We start from the raw sequence: 22,783 nt of genomic DNA on the forward strand, positions 1-22,783 counted from the left end.
CTCTCCAAACTAAAGGAGACTAGGTTAGGTATGGGGGTGGCTGTAGCTCCAGGTAGCTAGCTATCCAGCTCTCTAAAGCTCTGAACCCCTTAGCATCAACTTGCCTCCTCTTTAGGCCTTAATTTCATAATCTAAACATGTGACCAGTTGCTGGCCTGTGAGTCACTGGTGAAGTCTGGCTCTGCTGCTCCACCCACACTGCCTCCAGCGTCACTACTGTCCCCAGACATCTAGTCCTGCTACCCAGGCTGTCCCTAAGGTCAGATCCTGTTGCCCATGTCCTCTTAATAGATGTTGCTGGAGTACTTTCTGAGCATGTCCCAGACCCTTTTTTAGACTCACCTGCCACTTTTGTTCATTCCTTTGCTTGTTTTGAGGCAGTCTTACCAGGCGGGTGTCAAACTCAGCAATCCTCCTGCTTCAGCCTTCTGAGGTGCTTGGACTACAGGTGTGCACTACCATACCTCGCTCACTCTCTCTTAAATGGTCTCTCTCAAGGCTCTGTCCTACATTTCTTTGGCCTTAACACACTCCCAGCAGCACATGTGTCCATCCACAGTCTCCCCATTCTTAGACTTTCTGAGCAGTGACTCTTCTAAGCAGACTCCCACATTCCACCGCTACTCAACCTGCTGAAACGTGAGTTACAGGCTTTACTCACCAAGTCTTTTCTCCCTCCCTGTTCACTTGGTAATTTGAACTTTCCTGTCACCCAAACTAGAAGCCAGCTTTTCTCCCCAGGACTCCTTGTCACCCACCCCAGCCACTGCTTCTGTCCAATGTTTTCCATCTCCCTGGTTAGCAACTAGCAATCTGTTAGGTAGATTTATAGAAAAGCCCCGTAATCTATGCCCCCGTCCCCCGCTGCTGCCGCCTCCAGTTCTCCTCAGCACCCATTGCTCTGTCCACCTGGGGGGACCGCCTCGCTGCTCCATCACGGCACAAAGCCCTTGGGAACTTAGTGGGTGTCGGTATGGAGTGCATAATCCTTAACACACTGTGTGAGCTGTCCCACAGTCCAGCCGCTACAGTCTCCACGGCTTCAGCGTTCCTCACCTGCAAGAGCCTGAAGACATCAGAAATTGTGCCATTCTGCTGACACTCCTTAGGAAATCAAAGTAAGATTTAAGTCAAAACGTCATGGGCCCAAGAGAACTGTTCTTGGACTCAACAGAAAAAAAAAAAAAGAATCCAGACATTTTAAAAAATATTTATTTTGATTTTATGTGCATGGGTGTGTTAGCTGCATGAATGTCTGTGTGCCATCTCTGTGTGCCTTGTGTGTTCAGGGCCCACAGAGGCCAGAAGAAGGTGTCAGATCCCCTTAGAACTGGAGTTATGGATAGTTGTGAGCTGCAATGTAGGGCTGGGAATTGAACCCAGGTCCTCTGGAAGAGCAGTTAGTACTCTTAACCACTGAGCCATCTCTCCAGTCCTCAGGACAGGTTTTACTTTGTGAAGCATCTTAATCTGGACCAAACTGAAATGGAGACTTTTTCTCAGATTTTTAAATTTTATTTTATGTGTATAGGTGTTTGGGCTGCATGTCTGTATGTGCCCTACGTGCATACTTTGAGTCAAAAGAGAGTGTTGGATCCCCTGGAACTAGAGTTAGACAGCTATGAACTGCTATGTGGGTGCTGGGAACCAAATCTGGGTACCTCTCTCTGCAAGAACAGCAAATGATCTAACCACTGAGCCATCTCTCCAGTCCCAAAATGGAGAAATATTAGCTGACACTATATGATGCACTAATAAAATACAGAGAAACCATAGATTGAGGCATGGGGAGTAATTCCACAGCAAAGTAAAAACGTTTGCATGAGAGAAAGCATGAACAACAGTTCCTGAGTGGCATCGGATAGTCATGAAGGCCCAGACCCTCCTTTAGCTGCATGTGACCTTCAGGGAGTTCCCCTTGCCTCTCTGTGCCCCATTTTCCCCATCTATACATTGGAGCTATTAACTGTGTCAGGTTTGGGAAGCACTTAGCCTAGTACCTGGCAAACACTCAATCTATGTGAGTCCTTAGTGTATAAATTAGTAAACAGTCGGAGGGCTGTGGGGTCTGTCCCAGGGTTCCTGGGCAATCTCCCAAAGCAGGCAGGATGTTTTGAGTTCTAGTGGCCCTTTACCTGTTACAATGTTTCTGTCTTCCAGGTGTGTTCAATTTTACAGTGAACACACATGTTTCACCTAGGACGGTGGTACAGAACTCACAGATGTTTATGTGAGTTTGGACCGTAGGATGGGAGGGCTGTACGGTTTGCATTAGACTGTCTATGTGGTGACTGTTTTAACCTCTCCTCTGCCGGAGATGAGAAAGCCCACCTACCCGTGCCCTAAATGAGAATGTGACGGGTGGAAATGAGAGCAGCTGTGGCTGTTAGCTAACAGTGCCCACAGTACTTGACGGTGGGCAAACTTTATTTTCTCTCCCCCAAATAAAGGGAATCTCGGCCAGGCATGGTGGACTGTGCCTGCGATCTCAAAATTTGGGATGTGGAATCAGAAGGTGAGGAATTTGAAGTCAGCCCTGGCTAGATAGTAAGTTGGAGGCTAGCCTGGGCTGCAAGAAACCCTGTTTCAAAAAAGAAAAATGCATAGGAGACTCTCGAATCTCTACTAAAACCTTGTCAAGTATCTATAGGCAAAGAAAATCTTAGAAGCCAGTGTGGGTAAGAGTTGACCATTGCTTCAAGCTATCTGGAATAGAAAATGATAGGTCTTTGGCTGCCAACCTTCCCAAATGGCCTTCCATTTCAGCATCCCTGATCTCTTGCTCTCGGCCCGCACTAAGTAGAGACCTTGGCTTTTGCAGAAGGGGCTCTGGGATGACCTTCCTGAATACCACACAAATTGTAAGCCCAGGACTTTGCTCCACGGCTCTCATGGGCCTCATCTCAAACCACACTGTATTATTGTGTTCACTTCTCTTTCTCCCTCACCTGACTCCGGGCTCCAATCGGACAGAGACCACGTCGGTCACTGTACCTGTCATCCTCTCCACTCCTAGACAGAACATGGCACATAGCAGGTGTGCTTCAAATAGGAAATGAATGGAGGTCTCATGGGGGCTTGCACCTTCCTCCTGCACTCTGTAACCACGCCAGCACCAAGCAGAAGTCTGGGCATGTAGAAAAGGCAGCAGAAAGCCAAGGCCCTAAGTCAGGAAGCTTAGCCAAGAGTAAGGACTCTGAGCTGGAGCGGGAAGAACAAGGGTTCCAGGTACAAGAAGAAGAGCAGTGAGCTATAACCCCACAGATGCCCCACCCACCTTACCCCCCAATTCTGGAAAACAAAACAAACAAACAAATCATTGGTTCCACTTTAATGGATTTATTGAAAAATAGAATGAAAATCACTTGAAAGAGCACATGATAAAAATTGTACTTGACAGGAAGAGGGGTTTGAATACAGCCCTGGGGTGGGAGAGTGAGGCTGGCACACTAGACGAAGAGGTGGGAAAGAGGCCCAGGTGAGGAAATACAGTACCTGCTAAAAACTCTACAGCTAACCTGCCAGCGTCTCGGCAGCGCCCAGCATTCATTCCTGGGCAGGGTTGACAGCTGGATTGGCTGAAGAACAGCATCCAGGTCCTTTATCTAGAAAAGTTGGGAAATGGCATCAAAGGGAACGGAGGTCCACAATCTGGAAGGATTCTCCTGCTTGAACCTGTTGCTAGAACTCCTGTCATGATGAACTGGAAGTCATCATAGTCAGGAAGGTTCATCCGGGTCCCACCTCAGCCACCACCCAGCTGAATGACTTTGGACAAGTCATTTCCCCCTTTGGCCCTCATTCCTCTGCTATGAAACAAGCTGGACACAATGGCAACTTCTCTGGCCCCGGCACTCTGCGATGACCAGTCTGGCAACTTGCGCTGGGCTAGAAAACTGGATTGGCTCCTGAAGAAATGAGCCAGAGTGGCATGATGCTACCTTCCTCTGCAGACTGACAGCTCAGCAGTGTGGACATGCAGAGGGGTGAGAAGCACTCATGTCTATGAGAGGCCCACGCCCACTGCGGGAGCGCCCACTGTGGAAACACCCACTGCGGGAGTGCCCACTGCTCAGCTAGCTCTAACAGAGCTCTACACAAAGGCCGATCGAGAGCACTGGAGCCGCTCAGAACAGAGCAGTCCCATGGTGTCTAAGGAGATGGGGACCATGCAGGCAGGAGAGGGCTGTGGGCTTTGGGAGGGGATGAGAAGAATAAGAGATAAAGCTACCCAGCACCTGGCCACGTGTCAAACTACCCATGCCAATGCCCTCCCCTTGAAGCAAAGCCTGGGCATCACTTGACCTAATAGAAGCAGCTCTTCCAGTAGAGGTGCCACACTTGGCACCGAGGTCCGTGATTGCTGTGAGGTGATCACCATCACAGCAGGGGTCAGCAATCATCTCCCTTTAACTGGAATCAAATGAGGTAGGCCAACTCATCCCCTTCCACCATCCCTTCCCCTTACACAGGTAGGTGCCATCGTCCTGGAGGCACATGAAGGCTAAAACCTTTTCTTGACAGCTGAGAAGGCAAAGGAAGCTGACTGGAGAGCCGCTGTGTGTGTGTCCCGCACCCCCCACCCCCACTTCTCCCACCCCACCCCCCGCCACTCCGCTGCCAGCATGTGTCTGTGCCACTGAAAACTCCAAGGGCAAAGGCTCACCAAACCCACAGTGTAAGGGGAGGCCCTCACATGAGAGCGAGCGGTGGTACCCACTGTGAGGTTCAGATTCATGCTATTAAGTATACCAGGTTTAAGATATTGGGGGAAGGGGTGCACACACCAATATACGCCTGCATGTGTATGAAGGGACAAGACGGCACTTGGGGAAGACTGTGAGCCTGGCCTACTTTAGTAAGGAGACTTTCTGCTCCCAAGTGTAAAACTGCCAGAGCCCACATATGACAACCTTTGGCAAGGTTTCCAAAAACCCTAAGCTGGGGATGTTTCCATAGGGACATTCATCCCTAGGTCAAGGCAATTCAGCAAAGCTTTTTGAAGCAACTTCTCCACAAAAGGCACAACCAAGGGCCCCAAAGAGCTAAGAGCATTTCTTAGAGCAGAGGGGAGGCCTAGCAGCAGAAACCCAGGACCCCTGGAGCAGAGAGCTCCTTGATGGCTCTACCTCACTGCTCCAAGTCGTTGAGGGGCACACTGAGGGACAGGGCTGTGTCACTGTTGACAAAGCCCTTCATTAGACTGCTAGGATAGACACACCCCAGCTTCTCTGGGGTCGGGAAACCCCACACCCTGTAGAGGGATAGGCTCAACCGGTCCCCGATGTAGAAGGGACCCACCCACTTGGCACTGCTGCCATTCTTGGGGAGAGACAACAAGAGGACCTGGTCGCCCACATGCCACCCCTTCTCCTGGGTCTCCCTCTTGAAACGTCTATTCTCGGCTTTCTCACTTGCATTTTCTGCCACCCGCCAGTGGAGGTCCAACAGCTCCCGCATCAGCCGCAGCAAGAAAGCATCCATCTTGAGCCCCTCCACGTTGGCGCTGCTCATCTCCCACCACAAGGGCTCTGCCAGCCTCACCTCCCCCCCAGTCAGGACCTGGTATGGGGTGGCGTCTGGGGTGGAGGCCCTAAAGGCCAGGTGCAGTAAGGGAAGGGAGCTTGCCCACTTTTTGCCATGCAGGAAGATGAACTCCTTCAGGGCCCTCTTGAACTCCCAGTAGGCCTCTGAACTCATCAAACAGGGGAACTGGAGGGCCCTACTCAGCGTGGTCACCTGGGCTCCTAGGGCCAGTCCACAGCTCACCAGGACATGCCGGGCAAACTGGGGACCTTGGGCTGCCTCCAGCCTTAGGGGCACACCCCATCTTGCAAACACGTGCTGCAGTAACACCTGGGCCACAGCCATGTGCGTATAGGGCTTCAGAGGGAATGCCTCCACCCACCGGGTATTGGCATCCGCCACAATGAGCACGTGCTTATGACCCTCCTCACTCACAGTGACCGGACCCACCACCTCGATCTGCAGACTTGACCAGGGAGCCGTTGACCTGAGAGGCCACGGGGACTCAATTACTTTCAACTCACCACCTGTGAGATTTCGGGGAATGCAAAACAAACAGCTCCTGCAGTAATCCCTCACATGCTCCTGCATCCCAGGCCACCACCCCAGGAACCGCAACTTCTTATAAGTCTCCTCCGGCCTCTGGTGCCCCCCCAAGGGGATGTCATGCACAGAAAAAATCAGATCCCTCCGAAGTTGCCTTGGGACTACCCAGACCCTGGGATGTTTTTCCCCCTTGAACATAAGCAGGCCAGTGTCTTTGTCGAGGCTGAGGGAATGAAAGGCGGAACTGAACGGCGACGACCCGGGTAATTTCTGCCCTGCCTGCAGCTTGGTGATGACATCAGCCAAGGTGCCGTCACTCAGCTGTAAGGCCAGCAAGTTAGGTTTCCTGCCTTTAGTATGGGGGGTCACCACTGGCGCTGGCACATCCTTCGGCAAATCCCACCACTGCCCGCCCCCTTGGGCACCCTGCTTGGCCAAAGTATCCACTGTCACAGCAAACAGAGAGCCCCGATAAGGGATTCGGTAGATAAAGGGAAGGGTTGAGAAGCCGGAAGCGAGAGAGAGAATATAGGAGAGCAAGCTTGGATGGGGTAGCGAAGCCCCGTCAGATGAGAGGAAGCCCCGGGCTTTCCAGAGTGGCAGGAGCTCCCAGAGGACGCTGAAGATCCAGTTGCAGTGGGTGAGGAAAACCACCGGCAGGTGGGACTGGCCAAAGCGCTCTAGGCCACAGGCCACAGCTGCCAGGTGGGCATAGGTGAGTGTATAAGGGGGACAGGAAAAGGTGAGGGAGACCGGGGGGCTGGTGGGAGACAAGACGTAGAGACCAAAGCCAACACACAGCTCGTCGTCACGGTAGAAGCAATAGCCGGATATATGGATGCAGATAAAAGTAGACAGGTCAGTAGAAGGAGGCAGAAGCTGGAAAACGCGAGGCATCGAGGCAGCCGGTGTGAGCAGCTGGTTTTCCCCCAGCAGGCCCTGGAGAAGGGCCAATTCCAGTTCCCGCTTGCCTTTGTCCTGCACCAAGAGAGACCATCGAATCAACCAGGCTTTGGAAACCCTACGGCTTTCCCACGCCTCATTGTCCACCGTGGTCCGGGAGGCATAGGAAAGACGCAGAACCACTGGGTTGTCTCCAATGCATCGGGAGAAGTGTTTGAGGGCCCAAGCCACAGCATAGGGGCTGTCCCCCCCTGACTGAGGGCCCTCACTGTCCTCATCAGGGAGGAGAGGTTTCGAGGTATAGGCGATGGGGTGCTTCCTTCCTGAGTGTTCCTGCTGCAGGATGGCCGTCAGTGACACCTGGCTGACGGTCACTTCCAGGTAGAAGGGCAGAAGGGAGTTGGGGGTTGACAGGCAGAGGGCGGACACTAAGGCCCGTTTCAGGGCCAGGAAGGCCTTCTCATGCTCCTGGTTCCACTGCCAGTCTGGCTTCTGCTTGAAGAGGCTGTGCAGGGGACCCACAAGGGCTTCATAGTCAGGAATAGCATCCCGGTGGGAATCCATAAAGCCCATAAAAAAAGACAGTGCGGTGAAGTTGCTAGGGATGGTGAGCTGAGCAAGCTGGGCAAGAACTTGTTGAGAGGGAGCCTTTCCATCCCAGGGGACATCCAGGTAGGGGGAGGATACCACTGGCAGAAGGTCAATGTCTAAAGCCCCCTCAGAGGGGTCATGCAGGCTGAGACACCGGAGGATTTCCTCAGGAAAGGAAAGGCATTCGACTCCAAACGCCGACACAAGGGAAGAGCCGTGGTCATCTTGCTCATCAGGCTTTGATATTTCTGGCTCCTCCACCAGCTCCTCTTCCAGGCTTTCCTCCCTCTTCTCCCTGACCGCTTTCACATTCTGTGGACCCACCAACGGCTCAGGATCAGCATCGTCACTCAACTCAGAGATACTGGCTGAGCTGGGAGGAAGGGTCTTCCACACCTTCAAGAAATTGCCGATGTCCATGTCCAACCTATCACCAAAACAAGCAGAAGAAGGAGAGGGGGCAGCCCCACCCCCACAGATTATCCGTGGGGAAAGCCACATGTGGTCACCCCACAGAAACCCACCTCATTCCTAGGAGTCCTTCATACAAGACAGGGGTCAGTCAGGAGCCAGCCCATAACTACTTGCTCTCCAGCTTACACATGCTAGAACTTCAGCAAGGATTCTTCTGTGCTTTGAAAGTTTATCAAACCAAAATCTTACTGACTGTGATGGTCAGTTTTAATCGTCAGCTTGACACGATCTAGAATCAACTGAGAAGGTAGGGCTCAGTGAAGGGCTGTGTAGACCGGGTAGCCTGGAGGCACATCCGTGAGGGATCATCTTGATTACCTTGAGGCGAGAAGACCCTCCCACCCTGGGTGGTGTCACTCCCTAGGCAGAGGCTCCTAGACTGTGCCAAGTGGACAAAGTGAGCTGAGCACTAGCAAGCACACATCCACTGCTCTCTTCTGACTGCAGACACGACGTGACCAGTTCTTCCCAAGCTCCTGCCACTGTGACTGCCCACAGTGTGAGCTAAAACCACCCTTTCTCCATTAAGATGCTTTTGTCGGGGTATTTTATCACAACAACGGGTGACAAAACTAAATAAGACCATGAAACATTTAAATTAGTTTTGAGTCAATGGCTTGATAAGAGATGACTGGCAGCTTCAACTCTTAGCCCAGGATGAACCTTCCAGGGGAAGGTCAACCCTGGAGGGAAGGCCTAGCACACAATGGAGAAACCTCGGCTTCATTTCCACACACTGATGACATGGCGGGTGGGGGACAAACTGATGAACTGGGGGTGGGGGTGTGTGGAGAGGTGGTCTAGGAAGCACTGCCCTGTCCACAGGTCCCAACCAAGTTCCCTCGAAGGGCTCAGAACACTGGGGGCAGGGGGACAGCAAATGTGGCCCAAGGCACATAGAAGCCAGAGGATCAGAGATGCTACAAACCAGTTGCACCAAAATGACCTTGAAAAGGTCACTTGAGCCTCCGATTCCTCGTCTACGAAATGAGGAATATGGTCATTTACTTCTAACTCAGATTGCAAGGATCAACGGGGATAACGAACATGACAGCACATGTGTACACACAGCTCTCTTGGACACAATGAAAGAAAAAAAAAAAGTTGCTTGCTGTCACACATCACCAGCAGCATAAAGCAAAAACAGTCAAATGGCCCCAGACAGAGAAGCGATTCCTCTGCATGGAGTGGAATGCTACTTGGCTGCAACAGTGCACCGCACGAATTTGCACAGTGTAGGTCTGAAGACAGCAAGAAAAGATTAAGCACAAATGCCAGTTGTGGCGAGATACATGAAAAGGTGTGTGTGAAATGTTAAAATCATAATGTGAATAGTGGGTAGAAGCATCAAAATGTGGCGGATATATAAAGATATAAAACGGTCCAACCACTCTGTTAACTAGTAAGAACTAGATAAATGTTGGCAAACACCAAAAGGAGCTTCTGGTCAGTCCCAGGAACGTCTGGGAGGTAGAGAAGACCTGACAAATTACCTGTTCGGTTTCTTCAGAAATTCATCCAAGGTGGGGCCATCACGGCCCAGGGGGTCATCTGGTACCATGAAGAGATTCCCCGCAAAGGTGAAGGGCAGCAGGCTAGACCCACAAGAGAAAGGGGCAAGAACATGGTTGAGCCCAAGATCCAGCCACACTCTGTTGCCTCCACCGGGGCCAAGACTCCCCATTTCCCAGCAGGTACTGGAGAGCCCTGTCCTAAGGCTCCTCTTCCTGCCCCAGCATCTCTTTCTGCCACCGGCTGCCTGACATCACTGAGAAACAGGGGCACAAGTCCCAAGGAATGTCTCACCGATCTCTGATCATCACTTTCTTGGAATTATTCATTAGGATGTGAATCTGCTCGTTAGTGACGATGATTCCGTCTGTCTCCTCTGCCAGCTTTACCATGAACCTGCGAGGGAAAAGGAAATCACTAACCATCTAGGAACTACCCTCTCACTTTCTGGACCCTCTGGAAAATGAGCTAGAGCTCCCCAGTGGGCCAGACAGAAACTCTGCCCTCTGTAATCAAGACAAGGCTCTACAGCATATCCTCTCTTCCATGTGGTCATCTGGGATCCCAACATCCCCCAGAAGGTGTACCTGGTTGCACAGACCCCCAAGTGTGTATACAAGCACACACCCTTCCCAAACACACAGGCTCACGCAACACAGAACCCATCCTCTGGTTCACATTCATGCATAGGTATTTTCTGCTCCCGTTTCTGCATCTGTAAAATGTAGATAAAATACCCACCCCATTTGCTGCAATAATTAAACCGAGGTGATGCTTACATGTCGAATTCAGTGCCTAGCACAAAGCACACAATATTCTTCATCAAAGCACAATACTCACATTTGTGCCAACGTGTACATCCACATATATACTAACACATAAAATCACGTGACTAAATAAACAAATCCATTCTTCTGAGGATCGCTCTCCTTCTAAGGAGGGCTGTGACCAGGAAAAAGAGCTACCTACCTCCTTCTCGGCATTCCCTGGAATGTTCACATGCCATTTCCCAAGTACCCAGCAGAGGGCTCTTCTACAGAAAAGCCATTTCCCCTTAAGCCTTTGCCTGGCTGGATTTGGAGGATTTAACAAACTCACCCAGGACTCAGCTCTGGAAGTTTGGGATGCTGAAGCGGCCCTGCCCAGCCTTTCACAGCCTTGGAGGCTGGGTAGATTGCGGGGAACACAGGGAAGAAACAGAACCTCTCCCCACCCAGCATTCGAGGTGCCCAAGTGAAGCCAAGAACTGTCGGCTGAGCATCTGGCCCAGGACTATGGCAGGGCCTTGCTTGCTTCCCTGCCCTAGTTCAGGCAGGGTCACAGACTCCCCTAGGCACGCTAGTTCTATAGCCATGCTAGACAATGAATGCTGAGGGGATGTCAATGTTTAGGCAAACCAGGTCCATCTAACTGCACTTCCAGAGCCTTGTCCAAGGATCCATCGACATGCGGTCACATACACCGCCTCCCTGCATCCGAGCTTGGGGAGGGAAGATTGAAGGCATTCCTTGAGATATGAACTTTAACCCAAACTAGGCACCAAAAAGCCTAGGGTACCACTGCCACTTATTTGAAGGATGAGGCTCATCCTATCCAAGGCGATGAGCCTGGGCCCACAGGCCATGCAGGAGGAAAGCACAGCACCAGAGTTCCAAGGATGTCAGCGACCTTGTGCTTGGAAAGAGCCAAGCTTCAGCCATCTCATTTGTGCGCCAATACCTCCTCTTGGACATGGCATTTGCCTCCATTTCCCCCTGAGAAGATGAGATGGGACACCATCCGAGACCACCCCGAGCCCCACAGAGGGACCTGGGGAATGGCGCACCTGTAATCATAGGTGGTGATCTTCTTGCCATTTTCCAGCTGGGAGGGAGTGATTGAAAGCATCTTGAGTGCGTGGAGCTGCGTCAGAAAGTGGCTCTCTGGGGGGTGACAGAACACAGAGACAGCGGGAGAGCTAAGTGAGAACGGGGCCCGGGTGGTGGAAGAACAGGGCAGAGAGACAAGGAGGGAGAGAGCCCGGTGGTGCTGGAAGGGCTGGCAGCAGCGGGCACCTCACCTCTCACCCTCCGGGTCTTCTTCAGTTGCCAGGTGGGCACAAACACAGTGACCTCTCGGTGTCCTCGATTCCAGAAATACTGCACCGCCATGGCGATGCCCCGACAAGAGAAGAAGTGTTGGAGGCCGTGCCTGTGGGGCGGTGGGAGAGAGGGAACTACTTCCAGAAGGCCACGCCTCACCACTCATCCCTCGCCCCGGGCCCAAGCAGGTAATGTCCCAAGAGTGCCAAGGATGCCAGCAATACCCTCCCCCATCCACCCCCTGGCATTCCCTCCCTCCCCCCCCCCCCCCCCCCCCCCCGAGACAAGGTCTATGAAGTCCTAGTTGTCCTGGATGGAGCTTACTATGTAGACAAGGCTGGTCTGGCACTCAAAGAAATCCTCCTGCCTCTGCTGGGATTAAATGTGGATGCGCCGCCACACCTGGCCTGCAGCCCCACTGTGCACACTCCTTGCCATGCGGTAGCCATTCAATACATGCCAGTTCCCTCATCTTTTGTTACCCATATGAGGTCAGGGAGGAATACCTGCCCAGCCCCACACACACACACACACACACACACACCCAGCCCATGGCTACTCACACCATGGCCACGCTGCTACCATCGATGACCACTCTCCGCAGCCCTGGATTCCCAGGCTCCCCGGACAAGTTCAACTCGAAGGGTGTGTCCAAGGCCTCGTGGTACCTCTGGAAGCTGGTCACTGTGCTGCTGGCCTGTGGGTGGTGAGATGACTGCCTCTGGGCTTCTTCCCAAGCCCCAAGGATTCCTTCCTTCAGGAACTGATGTTTATTTCTGGAGGCCACGGTGCTACCGGCCTGCAGAGCCTGCCTTCCAGCCTTTCCCTGGCCCTTCGGCGTGGCAGCTCTGCTCTTTGAAGCCTGGGCCTCACTCAGGAGTTTGGCTACATCCGAGGCCGGTCCTGCAACCGTGGACCCCTTCGGGGCTGCAGACTTTTTAGATGCTCCGGAGGCTTTAGAAGCTCCAGGTGCTTTGGTGGTCGAAGGTGTTTTGGGAGTCGCAGAACCTGCTTTAGCAGCATTTCCAGTTTGAACTTTGGGGGTTTGGGGGCCTGCAGGTGTTTTGACTGAAGGTATTTTCTGAGCTGCAAGAGTCTGGGGAGTTGTGAGTGCCGCAGGAGCTGCAGGTTGATCCGCTGCTGCTTTGGGGGCTGTGGGCGCCACAGGAGCTGCTGGTTGATCCGCTGCTGCTTTGGGGGCTGTAGGTGCCACAGGAGCTGCTGGTTGATCCGCTGCTGCTTTGGGGGCTGTGGGCGCCACAGGAGCTGCTGGTTGATCCGCCGCTGCTTTGGGGGCTGTGGGCGCCACAGGAGCTGCTGGTTGATCCGCTGCTGCTTTGGGGGCTGTAGGTGCCACAGGAGCTGCTGGTTGACACTCCGTTGGTTTTTGGGCTGTGGGCGCCACAGGAACTGCTGATTTGGGTGGAGCCGAAGGCATTGTGGGAGCTGTAGGCTCTGCGTACACTGCTGACTTCTTTAGGGCTGGAGGCCCTTTGGGAACTGCAGGCAGCCTTTCCTTGGTGGGTGGGTGTTCAGCTTTGGACACTGCTGTAGCCACGGGCATTTCAAGAGTTTCAGACACGGTCGGAGCTTTGGGTACTGATTGGCCTGTCATCCCCGCTCGAGCCACTGGCCTCTCTTGAGCTGCGGGTCCCCTCTGCTCGGTGGGCAGTGCTGAAGAGGACAACTTTTCTAGAACTCTACAATCTGACAACACACTTCTTTCATCTTCCTGCTCGACTGCAGCTTGGGGTATAGATGTCAAAGATGGCCCTACTTCTGGAAACTCTGAGCTAACAACCTCTTTGATAGCACAATCCGCTGGCACCACCGATAAACAGATGGTTCCTGGGGGGTCCTCTGGCCTCGGGTTATGCTCTAGGGCTGTCTCCCTTCCCAGCTCCCCATCTTCTCTACAAGGCTGGTTTTCGATGCTGGGGAGAGGAGTCAGCTCTTTCTGTTTCCACTCCAGGTTTAAGGGCAAAGGACTCTGTGCTGGCAGCCTCAGCTGAATGGGGCCCATGGGTCTCTGCCAGAACCGGAAACTGAAGCAAGCCTGGGATAGGAGCCAGGCCAGGTGAAGGGAATGTAGTTCATTGATCTTCCAGAAAGTCGCAGCAATGGTCCCTGGCCACAATGGCCCAAAGGCTGGCCCCGGGGCCCGGGACTTCCAGGATGGACACACACTCAAAGCTGACACTGGTGACCGCAACGAGATTCTTCTCTCTTCCATCCTCTGTACCTGCCTTTGCGGCAAGAGGGCTTGTGTGGGACTTGCAGACTCCTGGCTGCTGACGGCCTGCACAGCGGGCCCTTCCTCTTGAGCACTGTTCCCATCACCTTGCTTGTCGGAACAGATCCTGGGAAAAGGCCAAGATTGTTGAAAGGGTGAGAAAGGCAGCTTGGTCCCAAATTCCTGTTTCGTTGGGATCATGAGTAGGGGCAGGGGTGGGGAAGACCCAGTCTCCAGCACTTACTGTACAAGCCGGCATTCCGTCTCCTGCTCAGGGCTCCGGGCTGGGATCAGGGATCCAGCTGCCCCCACACTAGTTAATCTCTCTGAATTTTCTGAAGCCTGATTGAAGGTTCCTGTCTCTAGGAAGGGTCCAGGGCTCTCTCCTATGGTCACCAGGGATGAGCCTTCCCTCTGCTGCTGGCCAGGGAAGATCAGCACCTCCGGGATGCAGCAGGTACTGGAGATGCCAGAGTGGCTGAGCCACTGGATGATGTCTTCCTTGCCAGCGGCATCTCGAACCAGGCTGAGGAGCAGCTCCTGGACCGCGGGGGGGAGCTGCAGCAGGTCTCCCGCATACTTGTCACCACGGATCCACACCAGGGCCCCAAAAGCCCGGGTCACCTCTGTCTCCCAACCCCCCCGGGGGGCGGCCATAGGGGCAGGGCCCCAGCGCAGCCGGGCCACCAGCTCCTCCAGCCAGTTCTGTGTCATGGTGAAAGACTCAGTCAGCCCACCCACCATCAGGGACCCAGGGGGACCAGGCACCAGGTAAGCCAGAGTACTCCAGCAGAGGCAGTCCAGGAACAAGCCTTGTGCCCCAAGGAAGACGCAGTGCAGGACCGGCGGATAGCGGACCTCCTTCCACAGCTCTGGGCTGCACAGACCCTTCAGATATTCCTGGGCAGAAAGGAGAAACAAAGGGAGCCATTTGTGGGCGGCTAACCCTAGTCTGTCCTCTGCCCCTCAAAGGCCAACCCCTTGCTAAGCATAAGCCTCCTGACACTGCCACCTGCCTCCGTCCCCTCTTTCCAGGGAACAGTGACAGAATGAAAGAGACTCGGAGGAAAGACAAGAAAAGATCCAAGTGTGGCGGCCAGAGACCTCACACTAGCTCTGACTTGGCCTTATTCGACGAGGAAGGATTGTAGGAAATGCGCCAACTTCTCAGGACCCCGGCCTCTTCACCTATAGCATGGCAGTTTAAACTAGATACGCTTGGATCCAGGCCCCCCTTGGCACTGCGGAGCTGTGTGGCACCTTGGAGGAAGGGAGCTTCACACTATTAAGTATCCTCCTGTGCCGAGAACGTGGGCAGCCTCGGGCAAGTTATTAATTCCCTCCTCCCTTCGGTGTCTCCCGTCCGTTCCTGCCTCATCAGTCAAGCATCAGTGAGCTCAGTGAGCTTTGCTTCCTTAGGATGGTGCCTGGCATGGCCTGTTCCCATTCTCCCATCTCGTAAGAGCTTGCCCAAGTGCACATGGCTCAACAGCGTCTGCACTGGATCGCAGTCTATGTCTACCTGACTAAAAACAGAGCTCTCTGCACCTCCTCTGGCTGACGACACGGTGACTTCCAGGTAACCCTGTAGGAATCTGGCTTAATCCCCTTCCGGAAGCTCTCAGGCACAACCTGTACCCGTAACCATGGTAACTGTTGCCAGGTGGTGTAGATAAGTTGCTGGGCCAGTGTCCAGAGGGGTCTCTCTCTCTCTCTCTCTCTCTTTCTCTCTCTCCTCTCTCTCTCCTCTCTCTCTCTCTCTCTCTCTCTCTCTCTCACACACACACACACACACACACACACACACACACACACACACAGAGATATTCACATTTTGTCTAACCGGAAGGAAAGCTTCTAGTTCTCTGGCTGACCAGCGCTCATGCTTGCAGGGAGAGTAGCTGGTTTTGTCTACCTACCGGCATAATCCCAGGGCCTTTGAGAACTCCTACACAGTCTCTTAAAACACTAGCCCGAGTGGACTGAGTTCACTCTCATATCCTTCCACATCCATGTCCTTAACGATCACCCCTCTTCCTGCCTTCCCTGACCGTTACATTCAGTGACAAATGCCCCTCCCCCCACACACTTTTTTTAAATCTCCAGCAGCCATCTTGAAGGCCACACTAGCACCTCTACTCAGGGCAGAGAACATTTTCTCCTGCTTATCTTGTGTTTACCTCCTTCCCAAGTATAATTTCTTTCAGCAAAATATGATGGACACCCCAACCTCCCCCACCCAGACCTCATCTGGTCCCACTACCAAGCAAGAGCAAACGTAACCGGGTGCAGATAACTCCCATCTTCACAAATGTTCCCCAGCCCATGCGCCCTACATCCCAACGACACAAAAACAACATATAAAGTCAAAGAGGTAAGCTGAGAAAGAAGACTGTGCGTGGTTTCTTTAAATGGGGGTGAAATGCTTACTGCACAAACATGAAACCCTGAGCTCAGAGCTCCAGCCCCTTGAGTGGCAGAGGATCTTAGAGGCTCACCAGCCAGCCAGTCTGGTCAGCTACTGAGTCCTATGTTCAGTGAAAAATGCTACCTCAAAAGGTAGGAAGGTGGAAGTGGGTGGAGAGATGGTTCAGCGGCTCAGAGTGCTTGCTGCTCTCTTCCAGGGGACCCAGACCCACATCTGACATCCCATGACTGCCTGTAACTCCAGCTCTAGGGGAATCTGACAGTTTCTTCTAGCCTTTGAGGACACCGTCACACTCACATGGTACACTTACACTCTCTCTCTCTCTCTCTCTCACACACACACACACACACTACACACACACACACACACAGAGCTTAAATAGTGATTGTTCCATCAACAGTTCACCACGTTTATGAAAAGTATAGCAATTGAGATCATTTTAAAATAATAAATATGAACAAATATTTCATTATTATGCCAGGCCCATTGATGATCTGATATATTCCTCTCTCCGTCCTACAAAGGAAATCTCCATTATCTTCCTTTTTGATAAGAAAGGAAGGTCACGTGTTCAAGCTCACTTACAGGCAGGGATACCCAGCACAGTGACCCCAAAATTTAGGGTCTTACCCATGATGTTACCTATACTGAAAAAGCAAAAACAGATAAGGAAACAGCAGTCCAGAAAATGATTTGAACCATCTATAGATAAATGACCCAGAAGGATAGGAAAAACATCAAAAAGGAGTGATATGATTTATAAAAATATATTGCCTAATGTTCCATAGATCCTTTGTCACTTTGAAATTAAATAAAAATATTAGCACCAAACAATATTATACCAGTTTATGGGTGTCAAGGTTCTTACAACTTCACAGGATTCTCCTTTTTTGTTTGTTTGTTTTGGGGTTTTTGGCATTTTTTTTTTTTTTTTTTTGTATTTTGGTTTCTCGAGACAGAGTTTCTCTGTGTAGTTCTGCCTGTCCTGGATCTCATTCTGTAGACCAGGCTGGCCTGAATTCACCTGGCTCTGCCTCCCGAGTGCTGGGATTAAAGGTGTGCACCACCACCACCCGGCTCTCCTTCCTTCTTGTAAATCAGTATTCATTATCTGCCTTCAAGGGCCACCCCAATTTACATGGAAAAAACGAAAAAGGCTAAGAAAAATGACAGAACCAAGAAGCTTTGAATTCAAAGAATGAAGGGAGTGAGGAAAGCAGGCTGAGCTCTTAGAGGAGATCAATCTGAAAACCTATTACTCCAAACACAGAGAGTCAGACAGACAGACTTCCCTACCTTCAAAAGTCTTACTACCGTTCCTCTTCTCAGAAACATACTGAACAATATGGACACAGTAAATAGGACACTGTTTTTAGTGTGAAAATTTTTAGTTTTTAGTTTTCATGCCATTTCACGATGTGAATATAGAACACACAAAATTCTGAGATATTTAAATGTAACAACAGCAATGAACCACCAAAAAAAAAAAAAAAAAGAGTAGGCAATAATCCAGAGTTAGCCAGGTATGGTGATGCACGTCTTCATTCCCAGCGTTTACAAGGCAGGGGCACCAATCCCAGCACTCGGGAGGCAGAGGCAGGAGGATTTCTGTGAGTTCTAGGCCAACCTGGTCTACAGAGCGAGATCCAGGACAGCCAGAGCTACACATGGAAACCCTGTTTCAAAAAAAAGGGGAAGAACAAAGGAAGGAAGGAAGGAAGGAAGGAAGGGAGAGAGTGAGCCAACAGAGTGCTGTCTGAAGAGAGAAGTAAGCTGAAGCCTCAAAGTCAAAAGACAAGACTATCTACATGCTGTGTGAGGAACTTGGAGAGTCATGAATGCCAGAAGAGTCCTGAAGGACTTGAACTTTTAAAAAGAGGACAAGAATTTTGAAAGGTAAATTCTTTGGTTAAGAAAAAAAAAAAAAAAGCTTACATTTAAACAAAAAGAGAGATTAGGTGCTCAGTCACAACACATATACGTAGGCCAACATGGAGAAGGAGCACAACCCTTATTTAGAGCGTTTGCCAATTTCTGTGGTGTAAATGTTCTCACAGTGGCTATAACTATCCTTCCACCAGCTTACAAAGCTCCTAACATTTTAGCAATGGGTGTGTGTGAGCCAAATCCAGCACACACCCAACCACAACCAATTTCCATGGTTCTGCTCGCTCTGTGCCAGGGACAGGCCAGCTTCCATCTAAGAACTAAGCTGGAGCTCCAGAACACAGACTCCAGAAGCCACTTTACGGCCACTGTCTTTGGGTTCCCTGTCGCCTCCATCCATCTTCTCCAAAAATAAGAGAAGCAAACACATCACCTCTCCTGTCTGGTACTCAACCTATTCTCGCAGTTAATACAGAAGGGATGTACAGGCTTCAGCCCTTGGCTCATTTCATCACTGTTCAACTCCCCTTTCCTCTTGTTGACCTCACCTCGAGGAAGCGGCTTCCCCAGGGTTTGTTTTTCTACCTAGAGTGTGATACACAGCAACATCTCTGATGTTTTCTAAATCCCGCCATGCACAAGAACTTAAAAACACAAGTTTAACAGAAAATCTTCTGGAAAGGCAAGCACAAGTAATATAAAACCACACCCGGGCCCTTCTTTAAGGGAGCCTGCATCTTTCTTGACCCCTCTCCCACTCAGACCAAAACAAATGACCCCACGGCTCCCCCTCCATCACTCCCTAAGCTTCTAATTTCCACAAGTCCTCCAACCAGGTGACCTATATATGGAAGGCCACTGTCAGAATGCGAAACTCCAGATCCTACAGCTACAACTTGACTTGGCTACACCACAGCCATGTGAAAAACAAGACATCCTCACATTAGGAAATGCTCACATAGCCGGTGCGGTGGTTTGAATAGGAATTGGCCGCCATAGACTCATCTGTTTGAATGCTTGGACCATAGGGAGTGGCATTATTCGGGGGCGTGGCCTTGTTGGAGTAGGTGTGGCCTTCTTGGAGGAAGTGTGTCACTGTGGAGGCGGGCTTTGAGGTCTCATATGCTCAAGCTAGGCTTAGTGTGGCAGTCTCTCAGCTACCTCTCCAGGACCATATCCACCTGCACATCAACATCTTTCCTGCCATGATAATAATGGACTGAACCCCTGAACTGTAAGCCACTCAATTAAATGTTGTCCTTTATAAGAGTTGCCATGGTCATGGTGTCTCTTCACGGCAATAGAAACCCTAAGACAGCAGGTAATCGAAGTGTCTCACTTTATAAGACATCAACACTGGGAGAAAGACATGATGCTATTTACTAACAGCAATACCCAACTTCTGCCCCCTTGTTGTTCTCTACACTTTGCAAAAGTATTTGAACATGCATCATTTCAGATGGCCCTCACAACTCTCACGTGAGAAGAGTGTTATTACATTGTTTAAAAATGAGGAAAAAGGCTCAAGATGACTAGGCCTAAGCCTCTTCAAAGACCTGGCTCCTCTATCTGGGCCATGATGTGGTGACAGCATGTCACATCCAGATCTCCTAACCCTTAGGACAAAACTTCATCCTCCCCACATTCCACGTTCTCCTGCCCCCGAAATTCTTCCTTCTGTTCACCACCAATCCAAGAAAGGAAGTTACCCAGAATCCCTGCAAGGTAGCTGGTAGGGAGGGGGGGATTCCTTTAATCTCAGTACTCAGGAGACAGAGGCAGGTGGATCTCTATGAGTTCAAGGCCAGCCTGGTCTACAGAGCGAGGTCCAGGACAGCCGGGGCTACACAGAGAAACCCTGTCTCGAAGAAAAAAAAGAAAAAAAAAGAAAGAAAGAATCTCTGCAAACTATGTTCCCACCAGCAGCAATGCTTCTCTCTCCAGGGCAATGAGGGAGGCACGGGGAAGCTGGTAGGGCCACTGGATTAGCGGGGCTTGGAGTGAAAGCCTTGGGGGTGAGAATCTGCAGCCCAGAGAGGCAGCAGTGCAGGCTGGAGCTGCCAAGCTTGAAGAAGCTGACCTGAAGTTCAAACAAAGCACGAAGTGGGGCATCCCAAACAGTGCTATTGTGGGGGGGGGGGGAGGCAGTGTGCAGGGGAGGCAGTGGGCAGGGGGGCGGTGGCCCGGTGGCAAAAGGCCTGTAAGTATACACAGGCTCTGAGTTCAGCCCCCATCACAAGGCAGGGGCCTTTAAAAAGGACGTACTTGGTCAGTTGCTTGGTTCTCCAAGAAGACTGAGCCGTGGTACTTTACAGTAACGGAAAGATCAAGACTATAAAGAACCTGAAAGCCTCTTGTTACCCTATCCCACCCTCTGCAACTCACGGGCTCCTGCACATCTGTTCTCTGGACAGACCCCTCTCCCCTCCCCCAGCACCTCTGTCAGAACTGGAAAACTGCTGATGCAGCAGCTCCCTGCAAGTGCTAGGAGAGAAATTTCCCAGCCTCCCTGTCTTCCTGTTGGCATAGTTGGGCCTCCCCGACCGAGGCCTGTTCTAACTGGGATATGGGTAAAGCCCCAGCCAAAGACTGAGAGAAGGGAACCTAGGTCATTCCCACCGGAAAAGATAAGGGAATCTGGGGGAGTGGGGGAGACCTTGGGTGTGATGGAGGCAGAGGGAGGAGCCCAAGCAGAGAAGCTGGTGAGAGAAACCAAGCCGCGTACAAGAACTACAAGCTGTGGCCTGGCCCGTCTAATACCCAACTACACAGAGCAGGCCCTTTTATCTCCAAAGTCCACAGTCCTCCTCCCAGACTCCCTGGCATCCCAAGGCAGTGCCTTCCAAACAGATGCATTCCACCCCGAGCCCCTGTGAGAGGTTGCTGAGCACAGCAAGAATATGGGGCAGGGTCCTGGGTTCTAATCCAACCTCCACCAACCTACTCCTACCTGACTCTGAGGACTTAGGCAGGCCCTCACCCTCTCTGAGCCCAAATGTCTCGTCTAGAAAATGCCAACCCTGCTCTAACAGTGTCTCTAGGGCCCTCCTCCAGTCCTAGTACCCAGAGAAACAGCCTAGGATTTAAGCAGACAGAAAGGATGGAGGCCTTCCAGAGTCTTGGGGAGAACAAAGACGTGTGTTACAGAGGCCACAAAAATGCAGGCCCTTAAATGATCTCAAGATGGAAAATCAGGGTTCTGAACACTGAGGCCTGGCCAGAGAGGGCTCCAGAAAGAGACGTCCCCTGGGCAGAGGCTCTCCCAGCACACTTGAAAGGACAGAAGGAACCCTTGAAGGGGCTGACGTGACTTGCAAGAGAGGGGTGGGGCAGAAGAGAAAGAAGCAAGCACAGGGACCGAGCTGGCGCTGCAGGTCTGGAGGGAGGGAGGCCCAGGACCTGCCAGCCAAGCGACAGAACCCAAGCTGGAGACGTCTGTGGACCACTGACTCCCCAGGAGTGAGGGAGAGGGGGTGACTAGAAGGGTTAGGCGGGGACTGAAGAGAAGCTGTTTACCTTGGCTTTGCCGGTATTCTCCTGAGGCCCCTCCAGCCGCAGCCAGAAGTAGGGGGTGTCGGGGCGGCTCTGGAAGGCATTCACCTTGACCCTGAAGATGCGCTGGACCTGGAGCCGCTGCCGGTTCACCCGAGGTTTTGATTTCGACTGCACCATGAACCATTCCTGCGCTGGGGGTCTACCCCCCGACAAGAGCATGGCTGCCCCTCCTGCCCCTGGAAAGCGTGAGACAAGTGTCACCGATCCCAGCGCCGAGGCCCCCCAGCCACCCAGCCCTGCAGCCTAAGCCACGCCTCCCTTTCCCTGCGGCGCGCCCCCCGCCACCGCCTCCCGGCTGCGGGCTCTGCAACCCACCCGCCAGCGCTCGGCGCCCGCCCTCCCAGCTCAGTCGTCCCTTTCCGCCGCTGCTCAGGAGACAAGCCCTTCCTGCTCGGGGTTGTAGCTGGGGGTGGGACCCGGCGGGATCCCGCCGCCCTCCTCCTCCACCCCCTACCCCCCACCCCCCTACCCCGCCTTCCCCCTCGACCTCGAAGCCAGGCCCCCAGGATAAACGCGCCTAGGCTGCTGGATGGCTTAAAGGGGCGCTGGAGAGCAGGGGGCGGGGGCGGGGGCGGGGGCGGGGCGGGGGGGGGATGCTCGGGAGGAGGGAGAAGGCCAGGCAGGGTCGTGGAAACAACTGCCTTCCACCCAAGTTTTGTGACCAGGGGTCAAAGTTAATTTCAATTCCCCTTTCCTGGAAGGAAGGGAGAGAAAGAAAAGGTGGTCTCTGAGACCCTGTTTTGAGATTTCAAGCAGGGTTCTACGCACACACACACAAACACATACGCACACCACTCCACACACACACACACACACACACACACACACACACCACTCCTTCTCACACACACACACACACACCACTCCACACACACACACACACACACACACCACTCCTTCTCTCTCACACACACACACACACCACTCCTTCTCTCTCACACACACACACACATACCACTCCTTCACACACACACACACACACACACACACACACACACACACACACACACCACCCCACTCCTTGGTGGTCTGCACCTCCCTTTAGAA

The 22,783-nt window shown here is 52.2% G+C and overlaps 1 protein-coding gene across 1 annotated transcript; it reads right to left on the reverse strand.

Annotated features, from left to right (window-relative positions):
- Window positions 1-4,618: 4,618 nt before the first annotated feature.
- Nynrin (NYN domain and retroviral integrase containing) lies at window positions 4,619-21,943 on the reverse strand. Its single transcript, XM_059273589.1, has 8 exons — window positions 21,698-21,943; window positions 14,111-14,766; window positions 12,197-13,993; window positions 11,612-11,742; window positions 11,378-11,474; window positions 9,847-9,948; window positions 9,534-9,635; window positions 4,619-7,993 (listed from the first exon to the last, which is right to left on the reverse strand). Exons 1-8 carry the CDS (start codon window positions 21,893-21,895, stop codon window positions 5,131-5,133), a joined length of 5,946 nt encoding a protein of 1,981 aa, XP_059129572.1. The 5' UTR covers window positions 21,896-21,943; the 3' UTR covers window positions 4,619-5,130.
- Window positions 21,944-22,783: the final 840 nt, after the last annotated feature.

The sequence above is a fragment of the Peromyscus eremicus genome, chromosome 9, assembly GCF_949786415.1.
Source record: "Peromyscus eremicus chromosome 9, PerEre_H2_v1, whole genome shotgun sequence".
In the NCBI taxonomy this organism is placed as follows: domain Eukaryota; kingdom Metazoa; phylum Chordata; class Mammalia; order Rodentia; family Cricetidae; genus Peromyscus; species Peromyscus eremicus.

What these genes read in the sequence shown, in the direction of transcription:
- Nynrin (XM_059273589.1), bottom strand. Translation starts at nt 21,895, where the DNA reads ATGCTCTTGTCGGGGGGTAGACCCCCAGCGCAGGAATGGTTCATGGTG. An exon ending in ATCACCACCTATGATTACAG is followed by an intron (nt 9,949 to 11,377) that starts GTGCGCCATTCC and finishes TTTCCCTCGCAG; the next exon opens with GTTCATGGTAAAGCTGGCAG. An exon ending in TTTCTGAAGAAACCGAACAG is followed by an intron (nt 7,994 to 9,533) that starts GTAATTTGTCAG and finishes TTTTGGTGATAG; the next exon opens with GTTGGACATGGACATCGGCA.